Source organism: Myiozetetes cayanensis, unplaced genomic scaffold, assembly GCF_022539395.1.
Source record: "Myiozetetes cayanensis isolate MyiCay16 unplaced genomic scaffold, myiCay2020 scf7, whole genome shotgun sequence".
Classification (NCBI taxonomy): Eukaryota; Metazoa; Chordata; class Aves; order Passeriformes; family Tyrannidae; genus Myiozetetes; species Myiozetetes cayanensis.
In genome coordinates, this window is record NW_026087964.1 from 29,896,645 (window position 1) to 29,923,493 (window position 26,849).

The 26,849-nt window shown below is 41.4% G+C and overlaps 1 protein-coding gene across 5 annotated transcripts in view; it reads right to left on the minus strand.

The window, feature by feature from the left end:
• Positions 1-26,849, minus strand: part of STOX2 (storkhead box 2) — a 101,068-nt gene that overhangs the window by 56,769 nt on the left and 17,450 nt on the right. The window contains exon 1 of one of the 5 annotated variants that reach the window (XM_050338628.1): positions 15,852-16,553. The exons of 2 other annotated variants lie outside the window; for them this stretch is intronic. In XM_050338628.1, the coding sequence (XP_050194585.1) occupies positions 15,852-16,017 (166 nt within the window). In that variant the 5' untranslated portion in view covers positions 16,018-16,553. Of the gene's footprint in view, positions 1-15,851; positions 16,554-26,849 lie in introns of those variants that run through there. 2 more of the 5 variants (XM_050338629.1, XM_050338631.1) reach the window with 2 other exon arrangements.

A 26,849-nucleotide genomic window follows, 5' to 3' on the forward strand; every position in this document is an offset into this window, starting at 1 on the left:
AAGCGTAGGAACTTCAGGAGTGCTAGACTTGAAATAGAAAAGAAACCACTTAAAGGCACATGTGCTTATCATCAAGACCATTAAAACCACGCTTCTACACCTTGTTCCATAGTGCTGCTGATGCTTTGAGAACCCCCAGAAAGCACATCCCACCTTTGACCTCCAAAGCCAGACTGCAGTATTTCCATGATTTGCACTAGTGGCGAGGCACAGAGTATTTGCTAATGTCACAAGAAGAGCTGGTTGGTCTTGTTTGATGAACTATCCTAAGGAAAGCTATAAATGCAATATGCATTGTTCCCTACTGCTATTCCTCCATGTAAAGTATAGCTCCAATCACAATGGAGACATATTCTATATCCATGAATGTGAGGACAAGCGACATAAGATTCCAACTTTTGTGGTTCACACATAAAAAAAAGCCAAACAAACAACTCTGCTATTTTAGACTATAACGCAAACATGAACTTGTCATCTGAACATAAGCTACAAAAGCAGGTTATGCCTTCTGCTTTTCAAATAACAATAACAATACAACAAACTCACCCATACCAAAAAATACTTGAGCATAACTATGATTTCCAGATCTCTGTAAAAAAGCCATGCCTTGATTTACATCCACTGCTGCTCTGAACTGGTTTCAGGCAGCTTTTACAATTATTCAACACAGCAGCAGCCATGAGACATTCAACAAATTGACTTGCACTACTCCCATCCTTTTACAGATGCTTGGTCAGACAGGCTTGGTGGTAAGCCATCAGCTCCTTGTGCAAGGGGCCTCAGAGTCCCACCACCCTGCTCCTGACCATGGGAAAAGGAAACCCATTGTCATCCAAGCCCTTTCTGGCTGCGACAAGACGGGGGCACAGGATTTAACACTCATATAATGTAAGTATTTCCCTACAAAAGACTTACAAAAATGGCCAAAATGAGATGCAAATGTTAAAGAGAACATTTAAGTGCAACTACCAATATCGCTCTTGCAATTTAAGTCATTAGACTTTGGCCTTTTCCTTCTGTGTCTTCAGAAGGGCATTGTGTCATTTTTGTGTCTTCAAAGATAAAAGTAATCAGGACAAAAAAAAAATACCAAAAATGCTCACACACAAAACCCAACTGCTTAGTATATTTCATCACCACACTGACTTCAAAAACACTGAGCAATTTAAACCTGCGAGCCACTTGGCTTTAGCTAGAGATAAGTGCCTGAGATAAGAGAGGTATAATTGTTCAGTGTAATACTGTAGCAGGTTTTATATAAACATTTGCTAACGCTTCATATACTTCATTTCAGCGTTGTGAAGTGCTGTTGAATATTCCAACTTTATTTATGGCCCAGTCCGTTAATATTTACACATCCAGGGTTCCCCTTGATGACAAATTAAATATACCATCCAAGATTCAAAGTAGAAAGACGCTGCAACAGACAGCAAGAGAGCGCAGCTACAGGTTTCTAGCAGTTACCCAGCTCATTCTTCTCCCCTACTGAAAGAGACAGGGGAAAATCCGAAAGAAATTGGGCAATCTGTTAGTGAAGAGAACAGGAAATTAGGATACCTTTTGCACTTAATAAAATGCTTCACGTTTAACTGCAATTTTTCTATAACCTAACTATACAGTAAATTAAAAGTTACGGAAATTGGGTTCTCACATAGGAGACATGTTTGTAGACTTTTTGGAGGGTCTGGTTTCATGATGCAATGTGTGGTGTGACACTGCTGTCTCTTTCAGCCCTGCGCTCTCAGTTCTTCCACATAGTTACTCTTGGACAGGCTCAAGCAAACTTCACAGAGAGGGAGGAGTCTCCAAGGTCTTATATTCCCACAAGTTCTGGTGATCCATCACAAGGTGTATTGAAGAAAGACTGAAGCCAAAGCCCTGACATAACAAGAGACATCAGAGTATCCACAAGACAGAAATCATCTATAAGAGAAAGTGATGGAAAACACAGATCACAAAGACTTCATGGCTTTTTTTTGCTTTAATAGCTAGTTGTGACTAACTACTGCGGAAAGCCCTGTAGCCTCCACCCAGAGAAATCTCCCTTTGAACACTTTGCTTTTCTGCCAGCTTTTCTGCTGTAAAATCAAGGGGAAGCGACTGCCATACTGCAACGACAGCAAGGTGCAGCTCAGGATCACGGGAGGGAAAGATAAACTCTGTGATGTCACACCACTGCATATCTTGGCAAGGTATGACATCTCACCACAAAACCTGGCACCTTACCCTGTTTAAGATAGTCTGCAAGTAATACTCAACAACAGCCACTTTATACTCCAGTTACATGGAGTAACTCACTTACATGGTTCAGACATAAGTGCCTCCACCTGAGCACCAAGAGGGGTAAGTCCCTTTCGCCAAAGGGCAAGCAGGGGATCGCCAGCCCACACGCACGTGAGACCAGACTGAGAGCATCACTGCCACAGCAGTGGCACCCTTCGCTTCAGTGACAGCTACTGCCAAGACAGGTATGGTATTGCTCCATGTCAGCGTGACTATCTTCCTTTAAATCACACAATTAGGAATTCATGGACACCACTAACAAATGTGGTTGGACTAAAGCATGCTGATTTTCATACTGCAAATGATCCTTGGTCTCCCCTGACCATCATCAAGTTGCCTGGCTCTGTCTAGAGAAACTACTGTACTGTTGCCAGCAATGGACTCAAAGGCCTTGCTTTTGCTCTCACGCTACAAAAAACTAGCAAGAACTCAGTTAAAAATCAATAGAATTGTACTGGTATACAAAGAAGAATCTGACCTCGTGGTCTATCAGGTCATTTTTAATGACCCTACAATTAGAGAAACCAAATTAAACATTTAACATTTGACCTTTGCTGCTGCTTCTAGCTTAGCTAATACAGATTAAAACCACATATGTTTTTTCAAGAGTTCACAAAATAAAGTTTTAAAATCCTGTAAGGGATATCTGATATGTTCTTATTGTGCACTAGAATTTAAAATGCTATTTTTTTAAATTACGGAATAGCAACTTTGGACTCTAAAATCATGTGCTTTGGAGGTACACTGATTAAGCACCCACTAGTGCTTAATCTAAAATTAGATTAGATCATGGACTGGAGTGGACAAAAGTCAATCTCCTGTAAGAATCTCAGTGATATAATAGTGGTTAACAACACTTGTGCAGATGAAACTAGAAGTGACAAATGCAAAGACTGCTGAGAGTGAATACTTAATACTTTTTTTTAAAATTGAAGTCTATTATTAAAATTTCAACACTTTTTTATAATTTTTACTGTTTTCCATCCCAAATTTTCTACCATTTGCATGTTTTTCCAATGTTTATATTTTATTCTTGCTAGGAAACACATCTGCAAAATCAATTACAATTACTAACAGCATGCACAACTAAATTAAACACCTGCAGATGTACACAAAGCATAAACAAAACACACTCACGTTAATATACAACACAGTGTCCTCAAATAAAATATATTAAATGGATGTGCTCTGATGGAGATTAAAGAGAGCAGTCTTAAAAAGAACATACGTATAAAGTAAAATGATATATAACCAATATGAAAATATTATGCCACTCAGCACATGCAGTAAAGTTATTTTGTACATAAACATCAAAAAGATGATTCCCCTGAGCATCACTGAATATGCATAGAGCGTCCCTTGGGAGGGCTGGACCACATGCAGTTCATGCACAGACCATCTCTGGGAGAACCGCCACACTCAGTTGTCTCCATCCACATCTACCCAATGCACCTGAAATCTGTTTCAGAAAACATTCCTATAATGCTGGTCTGTGAATTGACAGGGCTTGGGAACACAATTTTCATGGATACTTTGGTAGCTCTGCAGAGAGCTAGTGTTGACTGGACTCAGCTCTATGTTCCACCACTGTTTTCAAAAGCAGACTTTTTGCTGAAAATATGGATGGGGTCAGTTCAGGCCCATATAAAAATCCAGGTATGTGGATTTTTAAACCTGCCCAGTCTGATTTATCAGCCTCCAGAGATGCTGAACATTTGGTTCCTGTGAAAACCAGCACTTTCAGTGAGACATCCAATGTGTCACAAGCTCAGGAAGCCATGCTGGAAAGTTATGGCCTTTAGCTATTAGCTGAACCAAGATTAATCTCGTGAGCCAGCCAGTGCCTCAAAAAAAAAAAAAGAAAGGGGATACCTTGAAGGCATGAAACATTAGGATCCACTTCTGCAGCATTTTCTCAGGTCAACTCTTGTCTTGAAACAGCAGTTCTGACTTATTAATAAGAGGGAGACTTGGAAACAACTAATGCCTTGGCACCAGATCCTGCTTGCAATTTGAATCAGGAGTTGACATTTTTGGAATGTCAAGCGTTGATATAACAAGAAACTCCTGCTTAATGCAAGCCTTTCATCTAGGTATGTGTCACCTTCAAGATGAGACAGCTCATGAGGCCCAGAATTCAGAGGGAAAAGAAAGGAAGGAACTAAGGGAAGAAAACTAAATGAAAGGAAAAATAAACTGAATTACAGAAATAATTAACAAATGCTTCTTTCATGACTTCAGAAGAGAATGTGTGATGACATGAATCCTATTAATATCCCAGTTACAGGAATCTGGAATGTGTATGTTGCGTTTGGAGAGATGGGATTAATGTCGCTTCTTGACCCAACAGCTTATCTGCTCTTCCACCACCAAAAATACCAAGAACCTCAAAACCTTCTTCACATGTGTGTATATTCCTCATTAGCAAAAAAAAAAGCCGCAAAACAGGACAGGATGAGACCTAATGTAAGTTTAGTACTGAAAATGCACTCAAGGTGAGTAGTTGTCAGTCCCCTAACACTGTCTGATGTCACACACTACACCTGCAAGTGAAACATGATGAGGCCTTTTAAACAAACTGAGCCAGCTGGAGGTGGGAAGCATGCTGGGGGGAAGCACCATGCACTCAGCAGAGTGGGCAAGACAGACTCTGGATCTTAACTGGCACAGCCACTCTTAGGTTCTTACTTGTGGCAAAAAAAAAAAAAAAAAAAAAAAGAAAAAAAAAAAAGGAAAATTTTCTACAGTGGTTCTAGCTCTTGATGGAAAAACATCATCCAAAGCTGTCATGTATCATCCAAAATGGCAATGTATACCAGAGCAAGTTTTAGATTTTTGTTTTGCTTCCTGCTGGCCCACCATAACGAAATAGCCCTCCCAACGTTATGCACAGCAATCACAAACATGCATCCCTTCAGGAGCACTAAACACAGGTTAAATGCTCTGATCTGAAAAGCTGGGTTTGGTATTTTGCTATTAGATATAAAACAACACTTCCCACGGGCAGCTGTGCCATCAGACAATTATGATATACCTAGGATTGACAAAGCTTGGTTTGACACCAACCCGTGAGTAAAACTCAATATTGACACCATTTTGTGTCCTTTATTATTGCTTGATACACACCATCCTGTTCAACTGCCACATTACTTAGTGAATGAATTACAATGAGACAGTCAGGTAGAGCTTTTTGCCTCAGCTCTTTTAACTTACCTTTTCATGATTTAACTCTAAATGCAAGCTACAATGAAACACTCAGTTTTACTAAACACACTGTTTGTGGGTGTGAAAAAGGGATCACTGTGAGCATAAGAAAGGATAACCATGAAAATCCAAGTGTGCTGTACTGCTACATGGCTATTGCTGTATTTGGAATAATCAGCACTGGGATGAAAACTGAATGAGATTATCATCTGGTAGGCAGAAAAAAAGCTGAATCAATTATTAGCCTCGGAAATGAGCTCAGAGACATGCAAGTGAAGGAGCGATGGTCCTGATTAAATGCAGCCAGTTAAATGACTAAAACTGAAATCTGAGGGTGAGCTGGGAAAGGTGAAGCATAATTCTTGCAGCCAGGACACAAGAACACAAGCCTGCTCTGGCAGAACAGCAACTCTGTCCACAACTCCTCTTTTTGGTCTCTGCCATCACACCCATTCTTGTTTCTGGTAAGCCTGCCCCAGTTTCTCCAGCTGTCCAATCTATGGCCTTTCTTCAAAGGCAGACCTCAATTAAAAGGGAACATTACTCAGCAGTTACAGCTAAGTCCTCCTCAGCCTTTCCAATTCTCTTATGTAGGCAAACAATACGTGCAAGAGAGATGGGTACAGGCATCATTTGTGGGAGCAGCGCTGCTGGGTGTTAATGCTTCCCACCTGAACAGTCAACCAAAACGTTGTGGACTTTTCCCACTAAAGAGCAGAATCAGGCCCTTGGGCACTCAGTGTGCATTCTCACATAGAAACATTAGCACACTCACACAGAGCACAGACTTGCAACATATCAAATTTAATAAACTTACATAAACAATGTTTTACTGTGCTGCACAATGGGCAATATGGCAGACCACATGTCTGATGAAAAGTTACTGTATGTGGCTCTAAAAAAATCTATACCTCACATAGCTACTTCAACCTCTTGTGAAAAGAGGTAGTTAAGAATATGATATTTGAAGTGAGGGTTCTAAAAGATAACTCAATTTTACCCTCATGGTTCCTGAAGAATAATTCTGCAGTTAAAATAATTATACAGACTAAAATTAAGACTGACTCAGGGGAAAATGCCTCGTGATTTTAGAAAAAAAAGCAAAAACTGAAAAATGTTTCATTTAGAGATAGCTATATCTCTTTCCAAATTTTAAAAGTTGTTCAGAAACTGAGACTTCACTAGAGCTGGATGGAAAAAAATGCAGAAAACTATTTTTTGCATCTGTGTTCTGTGAAAACATTTCAACCAGATCTATTCTTATGCAGATAGTCCATGCCAATACCATTTCAAGATATCTGTCCTCCAAAGAGATGTGCTGCAGACATGTCTAATTTACAGGTGGGAGTTGCAGCTGTTCCAAATTTTATGTTAGAGCAAATAAACTTCTCCTCTGAAGTTTTTGTCCCCTCTACTCTCCCAGCCAGCAATGCAGTAATTACACTTAAAAGGACACAAATCTTAAGAAAACCTTGTAAAAAAAATTTCCGTTTCACTCTGTTTAAAAAAATATTTAGTTTAAGGCTTATGTGTAGTGAAACAGGTCACTGTACGGTCCAAGAATGTAAATTCTCAGGAGAGCAGAATTTAGAACGTCCTATGAAAATGAAGAATGGTACTTCACTCTAAAATGCTGTGAAAATGTAAGAGGCAAAGTTAAGTACCAAAATGAAATTTAGTACATCATCTTTACTGGCTCACAGGATAAACAGTCCAATTTATGGCATTTACAATGTTATCACATACGGTCAGAAGTTCATCTTCTGAAACTAGGTCACAGGTCATCAACAGGAAATTCATAGGAAATTATGGAGGAAATTAAAAGAACACAAATGGGCAAGCAAACTAGTTTATATAATCTAGGTTCTCCCAGCACAGCTTCCTGTGTTATGATGAACTTAGCTCACATACTGAACTTTCCAGGCCACATTAAGAAAGTATTTCTGAATTGTCTATTATACTCTTCGAGCCTCAAAACGTTGAGCTCAAATTCACTACAAAGAGCCATTCATTTTTTTTTTATTTAAATAATATAGCTGAGAAAGATAATTGTAACTAGAAAAGGTGTTTTGAGATTATTAAATGCAGATTTCTACTCACTGCTGGCACCTCAAGACACACATACTACCCGAGGACAGTACTCAAACACAAGACGACATTCTCATATTCCTTCAGTTCCAGCATCCCAGCCAAACTGCAGCTGCATTTTCGATCACGTCTGGGAAGGTGACAATTAGTGTCTGGGAACCTGTTCTACTCTAATGTTAGACATACTTTTCAAAATAAACCCCCTGGCCAGTGAGGGATAGGAGGAGAAAGGGCTACAGTTCATCCAGGCTCTCTGGACAACTTCTGAAAAACCGGTTAAACAGAAGCAGTTACTGCTCACATTGAGCTGAAAGCTGAATGTAATGTACTGCATATACCGCTAATGTATCATAGAGAAACGAAAGTTAAGTGTAACTTTACAAGATAGATACAAAATTAAAGACTTGCAAGACGCCTCTGCTGTCTCTCTTCTTACTACCATTAAATAAAACGACCTAATAAAAATACGATCAACTTCTCATGCACTCTTTTTCACAACACCCAAATACCTACATAAAGTCCACAAAATATAAGCAGTTCCTCAAACACTGTTCATTCTTCCTCTACTGCTTTCACACCCTATCAAATCAAATAAAACCACTGAGATCTGTTTTTTCAATACCACAACTTGAAATTTCTAATAAATTGTGCATTTGTAGCTATCTGCTGCTGATAGCATTTCCCACTGAAGTAACAACAAACACTCCTATACTTTAAAAATTATAGGAATTGCATCATCTACAATTTGTTGAAAAACAGAACTACCTTTGGGTTGTGAGGCTGACAAGGTAGAAGTGATAACAGTACTGAGTAACAATCATTCCACATCATTTACTGCTGGTATTATAAAACAGGCTCTCTTCTTCATCTTGCAGGAAGGTGAGAAGGAAAATTCTTAAGAACACAGTGGCATCCAAATGTTGATCTGAATACAGGATTTCACTTGCAGAATGAGGACTGCTTTGTTCACACTGAATGCGCACCTATTTTTGGATGTCTGTTCTTACCCACGGTTACCAATTCAAGGCCTGGATTGAGAAAGGATCTTTTTTGTGATTGGCAATATTACAGTATAAAACAAATGAGACAGTTCTCCTACTGAGTAGATTACAATCTAAGTGTAGAGAACTGCAAAAACAGTTAAAAGTGCCCAGGAAAACAAAGTCGATGACTGACACAACTGGGAATACCTCCCTCACCTCCTAACTTTCAAACCCAGTGATTTTAATCTCACTTTGAGGGAAGGAAAAGGGAAGTCGCTATCTTTTTATAATGAATTCAAGCCTGTTGAAAATCAAGTTTTCTTGTTTCAGTTACCTTTTACAGACTGTTTAAAAGCTGCCAATACTGCCTAGGGTTCTGTCTAGACTGCTCTACCCAACTACATCATGCTGTGTGCCCAAACAGACTTCCTGTAAAGCCAGGTCTTCCTTCTTTTGTTCCCTGCCACCCTCCTCTTCTCCACAGTCTATTTGAGCAAGATAATTCCAGCACCTACATGTCATCCAAGAGTGAGACACAAAACAGTCTTGGTAAAGCAGCCAACTTGATAAAGTTGCTGAAAAAAGCAAGCCAGCAGCTATAAACAACTTTCATACCTCTTCATAACTACAGGCAGTCACTTGGGAGCAACAAATACTGGTCTGGGAGAGTTCTAAACTTCAATATTCAAGCACTTTCCCTATGACTACTCTAGTTGCCATTGGCCTTGATACCAAAAATTCTGCAGAAACAAGTAAAGAAACACACTTTCATGAGGCTTTTAGAAGAGCTTTTAACCCTCATTTCTGCTTCCTGTCCTATCTGATTCACCTAGAAAAAAAAGACCTATAACTGAAAGTGTTCACTTTAAGTTCAGGCACTCAGGTCTCAGTTTCAATGGTCACTATTCCTTTTCCCTCTTCTGGTGAAAATCAAACCCAATGGCTAGACAGAATTGCATGAAGTATTCATTAGACACTTCTTACAATGGGCAACCTATATTTCTAGGTTCATATTCACATCTACACCACCAAAATCATCAGATATCCAGTTTAAAAGTAGTTTCATAATTTAAAATAATGTAAAGTATCATGACTTTGAAGGAAAAGAACCCAAACACCATTAATATTGTATTATTTAGCAACTCTCACACAAGCTCTAAATTAGCTCACAATTTTTGATCATGGCTCTAATGTTGTCTGGTCTCTTCTAACCACATAAAAGTATGCTCAGGAGGATCCAAGAGTATCTGAAATTTTTTTTCAGCATTGCTTTATTTGCGTTATGTCCCAGAATTTGGATATTGATTCTGTTTTCATGCTATTCACAGAGATGTTCTACAACCTGCTGTGGACTATGAAACAGTGTCACGCTAAAGAAGCTGCCCAGAACACTGAAAAGAAACCCGCAATTTTTGGAGGATTTCTACAATGTGCTTAGCAAAATATAATCTTTCTAGTCTTCACACCTGATTGTACTTATACCTCTTTAAACTGTGCAAAGACTGTTACAAAGATGGTAATTTACTCTGGGATGAACTCTCCAGCATACAAATTAAGGCCTATTGTTGCTCACCACTGAGCAGGTCACCGGGCTAACGCAAGGTGATCTGCAAAATCCTCACATTTCAGCTCCCTCCAACAAGTAATGCATTTTGCAAAGACGTGGCTGCTATTCAATTCCAAAATGGCAAGATATTCAACACCCTTCAGGTTTATCAAATGTTGCCAACAGAGTATAACTTCTACACTTGTGAAAGACTGGGAGCTATCTGTGATGAATCAGTCCTGTGTTTGTTCTCAACCCTTGTCTATTCTTGAAAAAGGAGCTTCCTGTATCTTCAGTAGCTATCCTGATGCCTAGTGTGCATACAGAAAAATTACTTGGTCACAGGACTACTGGAAAACACACCTAGAAATGTACTCAGACTGACACCCCTGTACAAACGCCAATGCCACCCTTTGTGACCTGATCCTGGAGTACCTCTGTGCACCCCAACCTGGCCGAAGGTCCAAGCAAAGCAGCAGAGACAACATGGGGACTTTGAATGCAAGCACCAACAAGAGGCTGGGGAGGAAAAACAACCTGAAACTTCGTCCTGCAGCGATGAGTGCTCTGAACTCAGAAACCTGAACAGGTCTAGGTAAGACAGGCACACACACAGACTTCCCTTTCTTTCTTATATCCATTCCTTTTTGATTTTACTTCTAATGCCATGAAGAAAAAAAGACACTCTGGATCCCCTTGCTCATAGATCACAACAGGCAGGGAGAGCAACAGGTATCCAAACACAGTTTGGTCAGCTGACTGCACAAGCAGTGCTCAGGACATTGCCCACAGCTTGGGCTAAAACTGAAGCCATGGATATGCAGAAAATGTCTTGGTATCTGGTGGGTAAGGACCAGGCACACATGTGGCATAACACACTGACACAAGCACAGCACTGTGAGTTCACACTGCATGTGCAACCACAAGAATGAAACCCAGGGTTCTACAGAAGGAGCGAGGAGCTTGACTTCTGTTCTCTTTTAGGCAAGAAACCGGGGTGGGGGAAACAAAATGAACCAGAAATTGCAAAAATGACTGGTCTGTGAACTTTGCACCAAGTCTGTGGTCTGAAGGCAGCACACACTTACACCTTCCCCCCAAATGAGGATGCAGTAAAAGTTCCTTATTCTCTGTCAAGTTAAGTGGATGCCGCAGAAGCCAAAAGGGACTGGAAGACACAATGAGCTCAGGAGCAACTTTCCAAGCAATAAAGTAAGCATAGCCCCTCAAGCAGCTGAACAGAGTGACCCACTTGGGGTTCACCACGTTGGCACAGACTAAAGCAAAGGAGACAGAGCAGGAGCCAAGAGGCAAAGCGAATCCTGCTAGCCACTGACACTGGCACATTCTCAGTTTTTATTGTCCCAGAAATGGGTCTTGCCTAAGATAACCTAAAACTACTCAGAATTCAGGGAGGCAAAGAGATCACATTACTGTTCAGAAGATGAATGGGAAGGTGTTTCTTAACACCACACTGAGAGAAAAAGAAGGTGATGCAATACTGATTATTCCATTAAATATTAATTACAATACAGCTACTTTCAAGCAAGAACATATTCCTTTAGACAACTGAATTAAGGGACAGGAGAACTTCAAGGCCTTGCATGTATCTGTCATTTCTCAATTATATTAAACTGAGTTCTTCAGATCATGCATGGTTATCTCCAAATATTAACTTTTAGAGTTAGAGATTCAAGCTTAAAAAAAAAAATATTCAGGACCCTTGAATTTGCTCAAATGGCTCCCAAGAGCATTTTTACTGTTCAAGGAGGTTGAAGAGGCTGTCCCAGACCTTTCATCAAATGTCCTTGAAAGAGAGAATGAGGATATCTTTTCCTCCCACAAATTTTAATTTGCACATAGATAACATCAGTTGGATAGCAGTGTTACATACTTCTCTCCTTTCCTTTCTGCTTTAACTTGGTAATCAAACTTCAGTAACAACCGGCAACACATAGACTGAATTTTACCTTTCAACTTTGGAGGACTGAAACCTCTGCAAGGAAACTGTATGCAAAGAGCAATAAAGTAACTGCATACTTTTCAGAAGGTAACCTTCAAATGAGCATGCTCTGGAGTTAGTTTTTACTGTCCTAGAAAGCTCTTTAGATGTTCCTTCATGCTGTGTGTGCTAGGTTGTTACCCTACACCACCTCCATCTCAAACTGACACAATACCTCCAACACCAAAACCCTCAATTGAAGTAGCTCAAAGGCTGCAGAAAAACTTATTTCTTTCAAGAGCGCTACTCAGTTCTCATAACATTTAATGGCTGGGTCAATCACAGAGTGCAGTTCCTCTCTCTGCTAAAACAAAATCCAGGATTTGCCTTTGTTATACAGAATGGGGGGGAGAAAAAAAAAAAAAAAAAAGAAAAAAAAAGAAAGAAGCTTCCAACATTTCAAGAGCTATACGTATTACTTCATGTGATGTTTGGAGCCCTCATAAGTTTCATGAAGTTTTATCCTGCTTAGCAGTTGTATATGATTTCTTTATTTTCCCTTGAATTAAGCAGCAATCTATCAAAAATGTCAAGTATATTTTCCCTTTTTCAGTGACATGCATGAATTTTATTGGACTCAAACTTTTCAATGTCTCTTTTCACGCAAGGTCAAAGCTCTACATTGTTGTAATTTTCTTTTTCAGTGTTTTTTCTCCAAGACAGTCCTCCACTGGGAAATTAATATTCTGCATGAACAATGAACTCCTTGCATGGCCTTTGAACCTAGTGGTTGCTAGGAGGCCTAAAGAAACCCTGGAGTACAGCCTATTTAATAGCATGTATCAAGAGATTATTCAGCAGCAAAAATGTGTGATTTTCTAAATTGTCTGCTTTTTTCCCTCCTTACTTCCATCTCCATTCATCTGTCAAACAATCTTTAGATTTCATATGAATTGCATCTGCATCAATTTTCTATAATTATGGGCAGTTTGTTCCCTGAGTACCGAAAATGTGACTGGCCAGCCACCAATGCTGCTTCAAATCAAGCAAATATCAAACTGGTCCTTACTCAGTTTTACTGAAAAGGCTGCTTAAAATCAGGTATGCTTCACCACTCTACCATGAGGTTTGCACTTCCATTATAAATGTGTTCTGCTTAGAGACTGTATTCTTCTCAATAAAACACCACGGCAATAACTGCAACACCATTACTCAGTATTTCTCTGTGTTGAAAGAAATACATAGATGCTTCTCCATGCTCCATGGAGGCACACTTGTATATTAACTTTCAAGCTTCTCAGCATCTTACTGAGCATTGTTTGATTGTCTACTTTTCCATATTTCCCTAAGCACAGTAATTGAGGCAAAACCTCAAGGTTTCTTTCCCACCCTCCACCCCCACCCAAACAATGAGGCATTTAATTAAAAGAGAACCACAACAATGCTAATGGTGATGAGGTTAAATGGTTGGATAAACAGAATGCAGCCTTCTGAAAAGCCCATGTGTTTCAGGACACTTTCTCCCCTACAACATTCTGGGTGACAAAGAAAGTATTTGTATTCCTGATCCCCACAATTTTTACGCCAGAGGACTTCCTAGAGACTTCCTGCAAGGAAGAGAGTTTCCTTCAAATAGTCAGAAGCATTTAGATACAGCAGCTATTCCTCCCAAAACTAATATTTGAAAAGGCAGTGGACAAGGATCCTTTAAAATTAAATGAATGTGGAAACTATCCATCAGGAGAGAACAACTGCATTTCCAGATAAAAGCCTATTAAGTTGTTGTTGGGGTTAAAAAAAAAAAGCCAACAACAAAATCTCAGCAAAAACAAAAAACATTTGCTGATTTCAATTTTCAATGTGTTTTCCGTCCAACAACTTTAGCAAATTAGGAAAACCAAACATGACATTTGTCCTTCTTCAGTTTGTAACAGATTAAAATTCTGTGCCACTTCCCACCTCCTAAGGACAGTTAGGTATCTGCTAAAAAATTCAGGGTGACACATCTGATTCTGCAGATTGCTGGTGTTTGTCTGATTGGATTGTACCAATTTTGCCAAGATAAAGCTTTCACAGAGCCAGACTGCTTCCCTGAAGAATTGAAAACAAGCAAAAACCACACTGCTTGGCACAAAACGCTCACGTGAGCTCCTTCTCTTTTCAGTACAGGTTTCCACGTTGAAAGAAAGGCCTAAAAGTACCTACTTCAACAGAACTGACACAGTGAATCTTACAGTGGGAATATCAGGACATTCACACAGAACAACAAAAATCTTCGCAGTATGGACACATTCAGCTTTCCAGCCCCTTTCAGGTCCTGCAGCACCAACAACCCAAATCAATCCTTCCACCACCACAATCATTCAGTTGTTCAAGCATAATTTATCCTTGTAATTTCCTCTCAATATGTGACTTCCCAGGAAAGGGAAAAAATCAGAGCACCTATTGCCGAAATAGCACAATATTCTTATCCAGGCAAAATTTTCAACAAAATGCATGTTATCTTCCTTGTGCACGGGTATTAAAGAAATAACAGTCAGGAGACATTTTTAAAACATGAGAAACCAATCCTGACTAAAGAGACACATTTATTAGGGCCAGAGACAGGAAAGTGAGCGTATAACTGACAACCACAATCTTTGGCTCAACCTTTGCAGCAGAAATGGGGAGGGGAGAACAGGGTACAGGGCTGGAGAGGTTTTCAGTAATGCATAATAAACACCTTTCTCCTTTAAAGAAATCTGCCTACTCAACCTAAATTGAGCCTCAGAGGGAAAAACGTGCCTTCATGATAAATTGGCATTTGCCATCATAATAATGAAACGTTATGTCCTATCATCACAACAAGCAGGCAGCAGAACAACAAAGGAGGTTTCCAGGATTTTCTGCCCCGGTCCCCTCCCGATCAGCATATTCCCAAGTCTTCTTCTGGGTGTTTATGAAATGTCTTAATTCCAAGGCCATTAAGATGCATTTCAGGATGGAGCATATTCCACTAACAGTACTGAGGCTTTCTGAAATCTCACCAGCACTCTCCATCGGAGGCCAAGCCTCTCCCTGATGACTGCCTTTCCCTGAGCTGTTTTTTTGTTTTGTTTGCGCTTTCTCTTTCCCATGCACAAACATGTTGGTCCATTATTTCCCAACGGCCTTCCTTGAAAGCAACTGACAAATGAATATACATGCACGTGTGTGTTCCGCCACATACACAGCTCTAGTCTCCTTCTACACCTCAAAAAACAAATGCAAATGTGTTTACAGTCATTTTCACCAACGCACACTTTGCCATTGCAGAAACGTGCAGCCAAAACCCAGAGAGCCTGTAACAAGGGAAGAGCATTTGCAATCACAGGTGACCCTTTTCCTTTCCAAAATGGAAAAACACGAAAGCCCGATGAGTCAACTAGAGTTAACTGCATTTAAAGAGGAATGTGTGGGGCAGCAGTAAATATCCAGCACATGGTTTTACGCACAAAAGGAGCAAAGGGCTCCATGGTCTGCACACACGGTCATTTTTATCTGCCCTTCCACGATAGAAACATGCAACCATTTATCTCGTATATTTATTTCGCTTGACTAATAGATTTTAAACACCATATTGCGAGGACCCTGCTGTGAATCTTGCAGAGGTACAAAATGGTGGATGTATGCTATTTTTTTTTTTTTTGTGCATTATTCATAACAACTCAGCCTCCCGATCGCAGGCTCCCCTCCGTACCCACCAACACAGCCTTCCCGGCCAGACACACATCCCGCAGCAGCCTCGCAATAAAGCTCCCTCGCATACACAAATTATGTTACAAACCTGATGTCATGTAGCCCCGTGATGCCTGGGAAATAAAAGCTGGGGGGAAGTGCTTGTGCAGTCGGTAGTCCTTCTCGCTGCGGGACCTCATGCGGTCTGAGGCCCGGTCGGAGAAGTCAGAGCTAGGCCAGGCCCGCCGCAAGGTCGTACTCCGCGTCTTCTTCATGCTGAGGATGCCCGAGCCCGTTCCTCCCGCCGCAGCATGGGTCAGGGGTGCGCGCCGCCGGGCATCAGCCTAGCGCGGCCACCGCCGGGGCGCAACCTGCGCGCATCTCGCCGCTCCCTCTTCTAGGGCGCCAGCCGCAGGTCCCTTCCTTTTTTTTTTTTTTCCCCCTCGAATGATCCAATTTTACACACGTCCCACAATGCATTACACTTCATTTGCAATCGGTCCGGCTTACGGCTCCCAGATTTGCGTGGAGGAAAGGCACGTTATGTGGCTTCTCAGGCAAAAAAAGGGGGGAGGGGGGAAGGGGGGAAAGGCTGAAGGGGGGGCTGGGGGCGAGAGATGTGCGGCGTGGGAGCTCGGGGGTCCCGAACAATGGCCCGATTCAGCCCGGCCGTGCTTAGCCAACTGTGAGCCGCGACACAAAAGGCCCAAACAAACGAGGAAAACCCGGCGGCCGCCGACTGCGACCCCGACCGCGGCGCACCCGGCGCTGGGGAGGCGGTGGCAGCTCCCGGCGCGGCGGGAGGAGCAGCGGGAGGAGGAGGAGGAGGAGGGAGGGGAGGAGGAGGAGGAGAAGAGGGAGGGCCCGCAGGCGCCTCTCTCGGCCGTGGGACCAGCGGATGCAGCCGCGACCTCCCCCGCGCCGCCGTCGCCGCCCTCCTCAGGCCCGCGGCGCCCGGGCGGCCGACTGCGGCCCGCGACCCCCGGCAGGGCCGCGCCTCGCCATGGCCGGCGCCCACTCCCGCCCGCTTGTCCCCGGGGCTGCACCGCCGCCGGCTCCGCGCTAGGGGCGGCCGGCGCGGGGGCGAGGCCACCGGAGAGGCCGCCGGCCGCTCCGCCCGCCTGCCCGGCCCGCCCGCCGCCCGCCCTCCGCCCCGCTGCGCCGAGAGCAGCCGCTGCCGGAGCGCCGGGCGCCGCGCCGCCGCCCGGCCTCATGCTAGTCCCGCCGGGCTCCGCGCTGCCCCCGGCGGCTCCGGCTCGCAGCCGCCCGTGTACAAAGCGCCGTGCTCCGCGGGGACCCGGCCCCTTCCCGCCCGCTCCCGCTCCGCCTCCTTTCCGTCCTTCCTTCCTTCCTTCCTGCCTGGCGGTGGCTGCGGAGCGCCGGGCCGGGTGCGCAGCGCCGGGCACCCCGCACCGGCGGGCAGGGCGGCCGTGGGGGCCCTGCGGGCACCGCTCCCGGGCCGGGCCAGCCGCGGGACACAGCCCAGGGAAAGGGGCCGGGAGAGAGCTGCATTCTCAGGGTACCCTGTGTGGAGCCAGCCGGGTTCACCCAGTGATCTTTGGCCGCCTTTCCCCCTCGGCGCCTGGAGAACACCGCTTCCCGGCTCTTTCCAGCAGGGCCTGGTCAGTCACACCACCACATTAAAAAAATGCAACAATCCACAAGGATATCCAGGACACCTGGGATGCCCAGTGTGCTGGTGGCAAGTGGGCTGCCCGCCCTGCCACTCCAGTGGCACCCACATCTGCACCCAGGGCATCATATTGGATGGGGCCAGGCCACCTGGGCGATTTATGAACTCTGGTTAACCAAAACTGTGCGAGAGGACTCAATTCTTCCTCCCCGCAGGCCAACTCTTGAGCACACTTGGTGTCAGGTGCTGCCAGCATTACCAGTAGGGACAACTGCAATGCAGGGATGTGAAAATGTTGCCAATAAATTACTTACATATTTAGATTTTTATAATTCATCGGGCTGTGTCACATTTCTAAGAACATGGAAAAACAGCTATGATTCTGTAATTGGAAATTTTCAGTAGTGGTGAATCAGTAAAAGGATGACCATCAGTGAACGAACTGAGCATCAGAGCCAGTGGACCATGAGACGTTATCCAGTAGCTGCCTTGCTCCATGGCTATGGGTTAGTCACTTCAGCGCCCACCTCAGCCCACCCGGCTATGCTACTGTACACACACACCCCACAGAATCATTCAGGGTTTCGTTTACAGTAGTCCCTTTCATGTGAGTAGAAATTACATTATTGAAAATCGGAAAGAAAAAATTAAATGCTATGGGGTCCTTTCTCATTCAGGCTCATCTTTTTCCCACTTCATGAAAAGCCAGTAGGAATGACGTATCTATTGATGCTTTGTATACTGGTAGCAACAGGAAAAAGTTAAGATGAGAAAAAAGATGGCCTAGAGCTCCTCTAATAAAAATACAAGGTTTTTCATCATGCAACTTACTCATCTAGCAATTTACTCAACAACCTACGCAAAGCTTATAATAGAACATGTTTTCACCCTCAGACCAGAAAAACCGTAAGGAGAACTTTTAGAACTGTTCAACTTTTCTCACTGAAGGCTGAGGTTGGGATAGATTGGTTAGCACTACCTAGTTAAGTTAAAACTAAAAAACATACCTATTTTACCAGATGTAAAAGCAAGTTAAATTCTAGCCAGGAGAATACATTCTCGTGGCTTTGCCTTTCCAGCAGTCAAGAAGTGGTTGAATATAACTGGCCAACTAACTTCAACTTAACAGCTGAACTAAACTCAACCTTTCTTCTAGTCTAGACACAGCCCTAGATATCAATCTGTTCCATTAAAAAAAGACATGAGACAAGAGACAAATAGGAATCAGCAATGAGGAGGAAAAATGAGGTCAAGAAGTAGAAAGACAGAACAAAGCAGGACACGCACGTGCGTGCATGGCAACAAACAAGACCATAGTGATCTTTACACTGGCTTTCTGTATAATTATTCCCAACTAAAATATTCTAACACATATCGAATAAAAAAACCAGGGGACGGCTCTGTAACTGTCAGATAAAGCACATATGTCCCAATTCTTTTCAAGGAATTTGCTGTGCACTAAGGAACCAGTGACAGTGTACAGAAGTCTTTCGAGTAGCTTTAATTGACTTAATTTGTACACTTCCATGAATTGTCATGAGAGTAATACAGTACATACAATTAACACATGGTTAATTGTTAATTCTACTTATCAGTTGTAGGAATTAGACTGGTTTGTAGTTTTGGGCACAGAGAACAATGTGTTTTCATTGTGTGGTAGTTTTAAATGAATAATAATTTGCTCCTACAACTATGAAAAAGAGGAAGGAATGAGAGGAATAATTAATCCATCCAGCAAAGTTGATTTTCCCTTCCCAAATGGGGGGATATCTGTTCAAAATCAGTTTTGGAGGTCTTCTCTCAGTACTGAGACGTTACTCCCATGGTCAGCTAAAGTTCCTTGTATTCAGTCTTCTCTCAGTTATCTCATTTGGTTTCAGCTTAAAGTTTTCTGACACAGTATCTGAAAGAGTTCTCTTCTTTGAAGAGAGGAATTCAGAGCAAGTTTCCTCCTGCTCTTCCATTGTTTGAAGTCAAGTTTTGTTACTGGGATGAATCAAATATATAATTAAAGACCAAGTTTAAGTTTTGGCTGTTTTCTTTGGAATAAGAGCTAGAACTGTGCGTGTAATTGATTTTTTGCCTCAGTGGCCAAACTGAAATAAAACAATTTTCTTCATGTGATCTGAAAGCTAAAATTTGAGGGCTTTAAAAAAAAAACAAAAAACCCCACACAAAACCAAACCAAAACCACAAAACCAACAAACCAACTCACAACAATTTATTCTTAGACATTTAAAATTACATTTTTTAAATAAAAGGAAATAAATTTCTGGCTTCATATGCCTATGTCAGAGCAGGATAAGAAAAGAAGAGTTCTTAGCTACCAATGGCTGTCCTGCTTGGTGAACACCGGTACAGTACCCTTATAAGCACAGTTGGAAATAAATAAAAATATGCTGTTTAATCCAACAGTTCCAACAGGGTCAGGGAGGGCCAATTTTCTTTGGCTGAAACCACCAAGAAATTCTGCTTTAGTTTACAAGTATTTCTTCCTACCTGTTACACACTGGTAAAGTTTTGCCTAATTGTAAAAAAGAAGAATGGAAATAGTCTGATGGAGCTTGCTAGGAGTAAGGAAAAATACTTCTAGGCAGGAATTGAAGTGATGGGAAAATAAAAAGGAGATGGTTTCAAAGCTTTTTGCTTGCACTTTTTTTTTTTTAAATTCATCTCCAATTGTTTGGGTGTTTATTTGGTTTTTAGGCATTTTTTTAATAAGGGAAAGATTCAATTCAGAAGCTTTTTGTTGAGATTCAGATAAAGCATTCATTTTTATCATTTGGTATTTAAAGTCCAACAGGTACCATCTCTTTCTTGAATTACTAGAGGGAGAGGTAAGGCTTGGATAAATAGATCACAGAGATCTTGGGAAAAAGGTCTGAACTAAACCAAAAATAGGCATCTTGCCTCCTTCATAGCCTAACAATTCCTTATCAGGAATTGGCAACATAATAGTAGCCATTTCAAAGGCACTGATTTAACACTACGAATTTCAAAAAAGCTTAGGTACATATAAGACATTACAAAGGATTCACAACCCTGCTTCAGTCCACATTCATAAGGAGCCTGAAGGCTTTTGGAGAAGCAATTCAAAATCTCTGCTGCTGAAAATCTTGTGTTATCTTTTAAAAACTGAAAAAACAAATATCACTAAGGATATCTATTGCATTTGATCTTCATAAAGATTCATTTATTAGTTGATAAGCAGGTTGTTCCCATTTTGTAGATGGAAAATGTAAAAAAGAAAAGGGCATAACTGGCACAGAATACTGTAATAAATCAGTGGTATATGCACTTTTAAAACTTTGGGGTCTCAGCTTCCATTGCATAGGCTTATTTTTCCTCAACTGAAAAATAATAATTATGTAGCAGAGTAGAATATGGTGAGCTATATATGTATATTTCTCTATATGTGTATGTGCATGTGTGCTTGTGCATATATGGTAATTACTCCCATGTAATGTAGTATTTCAAGTTTCAATCGGGAGTACTTCTATTTTCCTCCCTATGACAAGCAAGTTTCCACAGGAAGAGCAGCAGGCTTCAGTAGCAGGGTGGGCTGGTGTTTCTGCCTCAGCTAGATTGGCTTTGGGGACCGACTGCCTGAGGTTTTCAAATGAAATAAGCACACAAGCCAAATACTAAAATAAAAATGGCAAAATAATAGGACATGCAAGGAGGAAAGCAATCCCCCTCTTTGCTAAGACAAGCTACATCTCTAAAATCACTGTCTTTCAAACTATGTACTCCAAGCCTGGGTTCTCCCTTACTCTGTCACGACCTTGCTTGTTGCACATAGCCCACTGGCTGCCTCACAGGAGAAAATTAGAAGGACTTTGCTTTATTACTGTCAGCTGAGCTGGTGTCTGACAAGCACCCAACACCTCCTGAGGAACCAACACTGACAAGACACCAAGTGCCACACAAGGCCTTGTGGCTTCACCCTCTGCAAGTCTATGAGAAGGATGGTTTCCTGGTTCCAGCTTCAGAAACAAAGACCATGCATAATGTTGGTAATACTGGGACACATGGGAGACTTTGCACTAAGAAAGGCCACAGTCGCTGGCAGCCAGGTAAAACAAAGGAGCAGGGGGGTCATTTTGTGGCCTATGAAAACAAAACCATCAAATTCTGTTACTTTTTTAAAGACGGTGAGGATGCTGCAAGATTCTGGGAAGGAAATGCAGGGCATATGAGAGAGGGAGAGCAGAAGAAATAAACAGAAAATAAAGAGGGGGAGAAGGAGGAAAAAGCCTGGAATACAGGCAGTTGAAAGGCAGAGGAGGAGGAGGGGGAAAACAGAGTGTCAGAAGAGGTGGGAAAAATGTAATTAAGAACTTGGGAAAGACACCAAGCTCAGTTATATAACATCACAGGCCTTAGTAATCTATGGGTTTATTAGATTCACAGCTCTGCATAATAGTCTTCCTGATTACCAGCATTTCTAATAGTCTTCCTGATTACCAACATTTCTAATATTAATAAATCCAAGAAGGGGAAAGTTGTTCACTGCATAAACTCAGAGTTTCCATGTGTGGATTCTTGTGGCTCTATAATAACAAAGGTGCAGAACTCAGACTCTAAAAGACATGTTTTTAAGCAATCCCTTACTGGTTAAGGAGGTCTGGCAACAGGCTGCAACTGTCTTTGGCTGTAAGAAGCACTGGTTTTCCTTTCCAGATATTTGTAATCAGACATACTAGCAAGAACAAATCATAAAACTCATAATGCAGCACACTCTTTCACAGCGGCCCTTAGACTTCTGACACTAACATTATTAATTTACCTCTTACTAGTACTTGTTGTTACTCAAATATGCAAGAGAAGCCAAGTACTTGTAACATATGCTTGTGGTCCAGGTCACAAAGTGAAGCAGTACTTTCTTGATGGATTTATTGGCAAGGGAAAAGTTTGGTTTGCTCAGACAACTCTCTCCTTGGAGAGAGCATTCGAGAAACTCCACCAAAGAGGGAAAGAAAAAATCCCAAGGGCAAAGATGTAAGCGCAAAAATTTCCAAATATGAAAAAAGGAAAATGTTTCAGAATTTATCACAAGCAAGTCTTCAGTCTTGCTATCAGGTTGTGTTATACCATGGTAGTAATCCTGGCTTAGTTACAGCACCTCTTAAACCAGTTTCAGATCATATTTCTCCCAGTGTTATGCTTTGGGAATGTGTGATGACAGGAATGCAGCGCTGCTGCTGCACACATGCTGCAGTTCCCCGATTCATTTTTCTGTGTGCTGCCTTATGTGCTGTAGTATTTATTTTAACTTGCATGACTTTTAAGAAAAACCTGTCTCCATTATGAGAAGAAAGGCTCCCCTGTTTTGTTGGGGTTTTTTTCATGCCAGACCTTCTGATTGCATTTGTGCTTCCTCTGCACAGATGACAATTGATGCAGAAGGGTTTTCAATCTGGGTACCCAAATCTACCTAAAAACATACCAGTGTACCAGCAGGAACAGAGGCTGTAGGATACAGCTTTTGCTTCTCCTCTCCTATTATCAGTGATTCAAAGCTGGTTAGTTAAAACAGATGTAAACTGGGCTTGTAATTCCTCAGTGAACAAAACTAACTAGAGAGAGAGACAAGCTGTGAATTCTGCAGAGATTTCCCCAGAGTCAAGCATTTATTAAACCTCTTTCATATAACAGAACTCAAAAACTTGGAGAAGTGGACTTCCAGCAACTCAAATCACAACTCAATTCATTCACTGGCTGTTCTTCCAAAAGATGTAGTAGCAAAAGATATGCCAAAAATGTTGGCCTCAACGTTCTTGTTTTCCACTGGTGTCATGTGTCATTAGTACCCTGGTATTTCAGTAACACACTGATATATGGGGGCCAGCTGTACTGTAAGTTAAAAAGACAGCCTAACCTTCTGCTTTGGAAGTTGAAAAAAAAGAGAGAGCAAGAAGTGAGTAGCTAATGTAGATCCCACCAGCAGTAAAGGCCATTACAGACTATCTTTCTAAAGACTAACACATTTCTGTGTCTATTCCCATTCCTCCACAGAGCCTATGTTGCAAAGACGGCACCAAGCACGTGCAGACCTTGGCCTCTAGTGAAGTTTCTGATGCTACATCACACAAACAACAAGCAGATTCTGTATGTCAGGCAGGTAATCATGTACAAAGGAAAAATTCATCAAGAAAAAGCAGCCCTTGACAGTAGCAAGTGGGCACTGTTACATGGCTATTATTTATCAGAATAATAGTTTTAAACTCTAAATTCTTGTTGAGAAGAATTACTTGCCATACACAAGACTGAGCAAAGCACCAGAGGCAAATAGGGCAATGGACATATTTGCAGTCCTAAAAACGGCATACCAAGGGAACTAAATCCCAGCAGCTGCTGTTAACACCACAGAGCATTTGTTGAATAACCCAGTAGTAAGCTCCCTCTCAAAATTCATGCTTATACAGCTGTGCAATATAGTGAGTATATTTTATAGTTGTATATATATAGCATGAACAAGAGGCAGAGATCTTAAAAATCTCAGAAAAGTTGGGAGGCCTGAAAATAGACTACTCCACCCTTTGTAAACAACCTCTTGTCATGAATTTACTTCCATATGTGCATGAAGTTCTGCCTATATTAAATAGGCTTTCAAAATAGTGGTTTAGTACTGGAAATGTATGGTTCCCACACATGAATTTGAAGAGAATTCACGCAAGAAACAAACCCAAGAGTGCAAAAGCACCAATTCATCACCTCGCAGAAAAATAGTTCAATTGCTTTGGGGATATTTTATTATAATAAAGTCTTAGATTCAGAGGCTGTCTCATTGGCACAGAGTAGTATTTGGGCATGAAAAAACTCTAGAGAGGAATCATAAACACAGACAGATATTAGATAATACATGCCCAACTCAAAGGCTTCTGGAAAATCAATGCAAAACTATCAGTCTGCATGTTCTCTGGACCAGACTTAAGTGCTGCAGTCAAGTTTGTTCCTGTGAAGATGGTACTCTTCAGTCATTGGTTTTCAGTGAGACCCTGGAGCTTCTCTGTTCTCTCTGATTCGGCAGTAGCACCCTCAGAAGGAAGACTCCACTCCTGGGACACCTGCCCTGTCTACTCCTGGTTACCCCAGCTTGTTGCCACCCTCCACTTGGCTTTTGAAGCTCTAATATTACCCACCTGTGTGCAACCAGAGACAATTTCCCATTGCCCTGTTCAGATGAAGCTTTATGTAGGCACCACTTGGACTTGCTTCTCTCTAGAAGCTGTTCTTAGCATTTCTCCTGAGTGCAGAGATTTTTGTATTCTAGTAGAGGAACAAGAAAAAAAAGGTTTTATAGCAATGGGTCTCAACCTTCTCCCATTACCTTGTAAGAAAGTTAAATTCTTCAGCTGGGGACTAGTCCAATAAAATAATTTTTGTCTTACTAAGTGATACCCTACATAACAGTTCAATCTGTTAAAGCAAACGTATCAACCAACAGGGAGCTCTGCTACTTTTTTTTTTTTTATATATATATCCTTCTCTATTACTGTGTGGCTGTCAGTTGCTTTGTTATTAATTAATTTGCTTTTAAATACAAAGAAGGACTTAAATCCATCAGAGCACTGTCACCTCCCAGATTTCTGGAGGGCAGTGCAGGATCTGTGACTCCTCTGTGGAGCTGAGCAGAAGGGAGCAGTACCCAAAGCCTCGCCTCAGCAAAATTTTTCATACACAGAACTGAAGTGTCACACTGGATATAAGGGCAATCTCTGGTGTGAATTTTTCAACCTACAACTTTGTAACCAGAGTTAAGGATGAGAATAAAGGTGAGAACAAGTGAAACATGTAAAAGTTACGAAGAAAAAAAACCCTTATTACAAAGGAATATCATTGTGATAGTCAAAATAAAATTGTGAAATAAAAGTAAACTAAAATCAAATTGGAAAAATAAAGAAAAAAATTCCTTTCTAATTCTGAAAAGCATACTCCTCACTCCCACCAAAAAAGGGTACTTACATCCTGTAGGGCATATGAATGGCAGTGGCAAAGGATAAGATTTCATTCAGAATGTTTTATGTATTATAATGAATTTTTGTAAGACACAGAAAACCACTTATAGTTAATATTTCTAGAAATCTAAAAATATCTTTCTCAAAAGAAACAAACATCTTAAGTGAGACTATGTACATGAAAGTAAAATTTCTTGGCATTAGAATTCTATTTGAAAGAATCATGCACAAAATTAAGAGCTAGAAGGTCTTTAGTCTTCATTAAAACTGATCACTATTGAGCTGAACTCAATACCTTCACAAGCCAACTCTGGTAAATCTTATTAGTTATGGTGCTCATCTCAGAAACTCTAGCAAGGAGTCACCATGTTCCCATACATAAAAATTTCAAGCGCTTTGTACCCCTAGGTATTCCAGGAATCAACAAATACTCAGGACAAATGTTTCTTAGGGTCTAACAGAAAGTAAAAGAAACTCCACATGCAAGTGCTCAGTGACTTGTCTTTGATCTTCTTCTTAATGGGGGAGATGTTTAGTAACCTTTCCATCTCTCAGGCAGTGTAAAGTAGATCACACAATCTGCCTTCACAACTGGTAAATTTCAGATTTGTCAGAGCATGATGCCAGTGTCAAATTGTTTTTGTCTTCCTTCCTCTCCAAAGATGGATCATACTATTATCCCAGGTGATGGAACCAAGACAAAATAAACACAGACATCAGGACTGAAACAATGATAGACTATTCGAAAAGGCATTTAAGTCCCCTCAGTCGTCCAAAGAGTAAAAAGTTATAAAAACAAATACTTCTTTTTATTGCCCACATCCCCATGTCATTGCTATGGTACTTGAGAAAACCACAAACCCTACGGATTTCTACCCACTGCATAGTAATTACTGAAATAACAAAGAATTGGAAAAAAAGTATTTCCAAAGCCTGATGCTATTACTGAGCTGCCAGTGAAAAAATTCTCACTAACACCCCTTAAGTCTATCCTCCTGCACTCCCTAATCTGAACACAAAAGGTTGGGTTTAAACACCCACCCCCCCCTACCCTGGTATTAAAACCGCCTGCAGTTTTCAGCTTCGGGCCAGCAGTGACAATACTTTAAATCCTTGGCTACTGGCTTCATGAAGACACAGCCTACAGACAGCCCCCCAAAGTTCTTTGAAATGTTAAATACGAAGCAGGAGGAGGTCATAAAGGAAATATTCCTAATAAAAGGAATGGATATCACATGCAGGCTTTTCAAATACATTTCTTTGCTTTCAGCCACCATATTCTCAATCTTGCATTGTCTGAAGCTTTTGAAAAAAAATTCAGGAATTAAACGAAGCACACAAATTAGTGTTGTAAACAGCTGCCAATATACGCACGTGTTACCTTTTAGCTCTCATAAATCTCTCCCGTGTATACTGTATCTTACCTCTTATCTGGAAAGACTTATGATTCACCTAATAAATGGTCCTACAGCAATTATAAAAAGCCCAGCTACTTAGAAGTAACATATAGGTT